The sequence below is a fragment of the Carya illinoinensis genome, chromosome 15, assembly GCF_018687715.1.
Source record: "Carya illinoinensis cultivar Pawnee chromosome 15, C.illinoinensisPawnee_v1, whole genome shotgun sequence".
In the NCBI taxonomy this organism is placed as follows: domain Eukaryota; kingdom Viridiplantae; phylum Streptophyta; class Magnoliopsida; order Fagales; family Juglandaceae; genus Carya; species Carya illinoinensis.
This window is the reverse complement of record NC_056766.1, coordinates 18,105,132-18,110,634: the sequence shown is the minus strand read 5'-3', so window position 1 is coordinate 18,110,634 and position 5,503 is coordinate 18,105,132. Positions and strand designations below refer to the sequence as shown.

General features: G+C 37.3%; 1 protein-coding gene across 2 annotated transcripts; it reads left to right on the top strand.

Annotated features, from left to right (window-relative positions):
- The first annotated feature begins 550 nt into the window (after positions 1-550).
- On the top strand, positions 551-4,544 carry LOC122295863 (NAC domain-containing protein 30-like). Of its 2 annotated transcripts, none has more exons than XM_043105115.1 (4): positions 551-822; positions 2,002-2,181; positions 2,810-3,081; positions 3,565-4,544. In XM_043105115.1, exons 2-4 carry the CDS (start codon positions 2,022-2,024, stop codon positions 4,087-4,089), a joined length of 957 nt encoding a protein of 318 aa, XP_042961049.1. In that variant the 5' UTR covers positions 551-822; positions 2,002-2,021; the 3' UTR covers positions 4,090-4,544. The 2 variants fall into 2 exon arrangements, with proteins under 2 accessions (XP_042961049.1, XP_042961048.1); XM_043105114.1 differs by lacking the exon at positions 551-822 and adding an exon at positions 1,552-1,925.
- The last annotated feature ends 959 nt before the right edge of the window (positions 4,545-5,503 follow it).

The following is a 5,503-nucleotide window of genomic DNA, read 5'->3' as shown; positions in this document are numbered from 1 at the left end:
CATGTCAAGTTTAGATATGAGAAAAGGTAATTAATTAACGAAATTTGAATTACTACTCGATCGGTATATAATCGTAAGAGTGAATGATCTCTTTGATGCAATGCCAAGCCATTATATAAAAAGGGTGATGTCTTCAATGGGACTCATATGGGGGCCGGGTGATATATTGTAGGAGGAGAATACAAAATGATTAGCTCTCTGATCGATTAGGACAGCTTAGAAGTCTGACTTGGCATACAGGTGTCTACATATGAGTGGTGCCAAATGTGAAAGGGCGGCGCACCAAACAGACAGGAAGGGCTGGATTGTGGGGGGGAGAGAATGTCTGTGATGTTCATGGTTCACTTAATAATATCGCGAAACTGTGTGGGATTGTGATGTAAATCAAAGCCAGCATGGAAAATATAAATCTTAGCACACAAAATTGCGGTGTGGAGAGAGAGAGAGAGAGAGAGAGAGAGAGAGAGAGGGGGGGGGGGGGGGGGGGGGGGGGGTGGTGGCGTGAAAACTTGGTGCATGTCAAGCCGTCCAAAAAAACCTTTCATCTATCAGCAACCCCACGCGCAATCAATAACAACACCCTGTTCTCCATCTATAGCATGTATATATACATTTATTATTCCTCTTTTATCTCCCACCAGCAACATTCGATCGATCGCCAACCTTGACATATTATATACATCTTTCAAAGAGCTAGCTATCTGGGATCTCTATCTTCAGAAGAGTTCTACAGCCAACCCTATACCAATATTACACCTTATCTGATATCTGATCTCTTTGATCTGGTCTCCTCTCATAAACGCAGCAGCAACACGTTATTCTGTGAGTATATGATAATTGTTTTGTTTGAAATTAAATGTATCATGCACGTATAACATTCCAAAGTACGTACCATGTTGAGAGTTCCAGTTCTTTTAGTGCATTTTTTACTCTGAAAATAGGGCTTGTGATGCATAGATGAAGTGATGATATTTCAAATTTCAATGATATATAATTCCTAGTTTGTGTCTGATCTACGAAGTCTGAGATATTTTTCTTGGATGTTAAATCTGCATCATGATGCAAGTATGACATATATTTGGCCTGGTCATTCAGATCTGAATTGATTAATGGTGTTATCTCAACGTTGATCTTAAGTTCTTTCATAAAGAAATCCTTATCCCTTTACTATTTTTGAGAGAGGCAGAGATCATGCACCGGCCATGAAGTAGTAGCCCAGCTTCCTTTTGCATATAGTGTTGTAGTAAATAGTACTCATGTTTTGAAAGTGGTTGTCCTAATTTCCCAGCTATTGAGTGAACTTAATTGTCTCGATCGCGTGGTGGTTGTGAAAACATTTTCCAACATCACCACGAAAGATTTTAAGTACCGGGCCTGTTCGATCGGGGGGAGTGCACTGCACTCAAAGAAACATAACACGCTTGGTGCCTGCAAAAGTCAAGCTTTTCGGCCAACTTTTGTGCTCAATATACTTCGCATAATTAAGCTCAAGATCTCTCTCATGCAACTTTAAGCTAGCTAGCCGTTAATTAGTACTTGTCCTTAAGATCTTTGGTGGGTTCCACTTTTGGTCTGCCATTTTATGTGATACAAAACACATGCTAACCAGTAGTACTGTGGGGTCCCACAAACAAAGTTCACATCATCATCATCATTGCTCATCATACCTACATAGCCTTATTAACATGCTTTACTGTGGTGGATGTGAATCATAACTACATAATATTTTCAGGGCAAAAATGAGTGGTGCTAGTACTGTAATTAACACTTCACTGCCCTGCCTTATCTCTCACAATCATTTCTGCCGTGTAGAGTAGTTAATAAATGAAATTTAAAGTTGTCTTTGATCCAGGGATTTCATAATCATGTCAATAGTAATTACAAGCAGATCGAAGATCATGAAATGGAATTTAACATGCATGAAGGTTAAAAGCTTTGAAAGGAACTTTATATTTCGATTCCCTCTCTCTTACACATGCATGTTTTCTCTGTCTGTCTCAGGAGAAGATCATATAATATCAATGGAGATGGAGTCTTGTGTGCCACCAGGCTTTAGATTTCACCCTACAGAAGAGGAACTCGTGGGTTACTACCTCAGAAGAAAGATTAACTCCCTGAGAATTGATCTAGATGTTATTGTTGAAATTGATCTCTACAAAATGGAGCCATGGGATATCCAAGGTACTTTAAAATTGCAATAATTATCCAAACGAAGATATTAATTATTTATTTGTACACCTCCTCAATATTAATTATTTATGATCTACATATCATTGATATTTTGAATTAAAATCCAATAAATATCAAAACCAGATTTGAAATTAACAATGCAGATGACAGATATACATAAATAATGTTAAGTATAAACTATTCTTCCATGAAAGATCAGTATCCATATTACGGACTTGTTACAGGAGGACCGGACATTAAAAAGAAAAAGAAAAAACTGATATATATATATATATATATATATATGCTCGTCTACTTCCTCTCAAGTCAATGTTTCTTTATTACTCGAGTAATTAATCCTTATTCTAATGCCAAATACAATGTTCTTTGCGGCAGTTGGCTCATTTTGACAATCCAAACATGTACAGAAACACTACTTTTGCAAGTTGACACATTTATACTTTCATATATCTGAGTGGTAATCTGCCAAACCAACAAGCTGCATGCGCACTAATCTACATTCTAGAAAATGCGACTAAGAAATTCATTTTTTTACTTAGGGGAGTCGGTTCCAGTTGCATGCATGTTGTGTCGTGGCTTATTATATTTACATGGTTAATTTTGTATGTTTTCTCCACAGCAAGTTGCAAGCTAGGGTATGAGGAACAGAATGAGTGGTACTTCTTCAGCCACAAAGATAAGAAGTACCCAACAGGAACGCGTACTAATAGAGCAACAACTGCTGGGTTCTGGAAAGCAACAGGGAGGGATAAGGCCGTGCTGTCCAAGAACCGAATCATAGGGATGAGAAAGACTCTAGTTTTCTATAAGGGACGAGCACCCAATGGAAGGAAAACCGACTGGATCATGCATGAATACCGTCTCCAGACATCTGAACAGGGACCCCCTCAGGCACGTTCATCAATAACCATCTTATATATCTCTAGCACCAATATTATAAGTTGGTAAATTATATTGCAAATCAAACTTCATCATGCTAGCTAGGGATGTAGAGGATGGGTCCTGATCTTACCTGGACTTTCAAGCACGAAGAAATGTGTTCAAACCCAAGAAGAAATGTGTTACTTATTCAAAGTCTGTGAGCAAAAAAAAAAAAAAAAAAAGGAAGTTGTCTAAAGGCCAAGATCCACTACTATTTTAAAAGGTCATTTGTGAGAATAAAGTGGTCCTTCGAAGTAGTGATCAATTCGGAAGGACTTTTGACTGTGGCCATGCATTTTGGTACCTTTTTTTTAATCCTTCTAACGTTTGCAAGTTAATCATACTACAATAACTTTAAGCAAAAGTACTTTCGTAAGTGTTAACTAAATCACTATTTGAACCAAAATGTTTATTTCTATTTTAACAATAAGCATATGTTGGTGGCAACTGCAGGAAGAAGGATGGGTGGTGTGTAGGGCATTCAAGAAGCCCAGTCCTAATCACAGACAAGGTTTCGAAGCTTGGGCTCATGCTTTATATGTCAGAGAAAGCAGCCAAGTTAGGCAACCTTCATTTCCAGACCACTTGACAAGAACACAAGATCATCATCAGGCCGTTCATCCAAATGAATCTCCAACTTTTCATCATCAGCCCATGATAAATTCTTCAGTACTACAGCAAGATCATGATCAGCTTGCTTACAGCCATACTCTTTTGGAGAACCAAGTACTCAATATTGAGCTGCCACAACTGAATAGCCCCAGTACTCTATCAGCAAGTTTTGCTGCAGCAAATGAAGGTTTGTTGCATAAGAATACTGTTGCCATTGAAGATTTCGATGAGGAAAGGAGCACAGCTATCAGCAACCAATATATTGATTGGAGAAGTTTGGATGACTTGCTCGCATCACAGCTGAGTAGTACTGCAACAACATCCTTAAACCATCCAAACTTGCCTTCAATATCTCAGATCATTTAGCTAGCTAGAAGCTGATAAAAAACAAAATGCTAGCTAGCCAGCCAATCTCCTTTTGCAACATGGCTGCTTTCCCTGACTCATAACAAAAGCTCAAAATTAGTAGCTGCAATCTTTATCTGCATGTAAGATTAATATGATGTAATTCATAATATATATATATATATTTATTTATATATAGTCCGTATTTGTCTTCTAGAATTAGGTTTGAGTATTGTCATTTTCAATTAAAAGAGAGTGATCCACCCTAAAACACATAAAGTTTTAGGGTTCTAGCTAGGGTTTCCACCATGCATTTTGTAACTTCTTTATGATATTTTATAATTGTAAATGGTGCTTAATTGCATGCATTTATTGTACGCCATTAGTTTTCTTACCCTATAAGATTGCATCAATTTGTAACAAATTCCATATATCACTGGACATAATTAATACGCGCTTGAGACTTTTTCATATCCATGCATGCATTGCAAGAAAACTGCTTATTTATAATCTATTATTTTCTACGAGAATCATTATTTGTTGTGAAAATGAGTCTCATATTTTTGTCACAAATAGTCATTATTGTTGCAAATAATCCTTCATAAATACTTGTTTTTCTTGTAATGACGGGTCTATCAAGTTGAAGCTAATTATCCAGTTGTGGCCTGAAAAACAATCATGGGAGAGGCACTACTAGTACCATTGGTTCATGCTTATTGTAATTTATCTTTTTCTACAAATTAAGGATCTTGGAGACTTCATAAACAAGCTAATGCCTTCATAAGTGATGATGATCTAGTGTTGAATAATTATCAGCTTAATTTCACTTGGACGAATTTCGTCTCTAGTATTAATTAATGTTTTCCATCCCGATTGTAACCAAAATATGGCCAATTGGACCACCCAGCTATTATCCATCTTTCACAATGTTTGCTTAGCCATTAAAAAAAAAAAAAAATCATAGCCACAACATACTACAACAAATACCGCTTTTTCCCATAGAGGTACTTCGTGGCAAAATGGATATTTGGTGCAAAATAGTTATTTTCCATAGAAACGTCTGTGGGTTACTGTAAAAAATAACTCACCGAAAAAATGTATTATTTCCCACAACAAACATGACTTGTGGGAATAAGTTCATTTTCTTGACCAATTCGGTGGAGGGAAAAAAAATTTGTGTCCGTGGAAAATACTGATTGAAGGCCTTCTCCAGGCCTGCAACCCTGCCCGACCAAGGATGTTTTGGGCTTGGCCCGATTCGGGTCCAGGAAAGACATTTCTACAAAGAAACTAATGCATCAAATTAAGTAGGGTAAACACACAAAATTACCTTAAAGGTGCCATTGGTCCACTGTTGGCATAGGCATTCCCATATTGTTTCTCAACTGAGGATGTCCCACCAGATATTGGCTCTTCATGTGTGACATATTTTAAG

What these genes read in the sequence shown, in the direction of transcription:
- LOC122295863 (XM_043105114.1), top strand. Translation starts at nt 1,904, where the DNA reads ATGGAATTTAACATGCATGAAG. An exon ending in GGAGCCATGGGATATCCAAG is followed by an intron (nt 2,182 to 2,809) that starts GTACTTTAAAAT and finishes TTTTCTCCACAG; the next exon opens with CAAGTTGCAAGCTAGGGTAT. An exon ending in CTGAACAGGGACCCCCTCAG is followed by an intron (nt 3,082 to 3,564) that starts GCACGTTCATCA and finishes TGGCAACTGCAG; the next exon opens with GAAGAAGGATGGGTGGTGTG.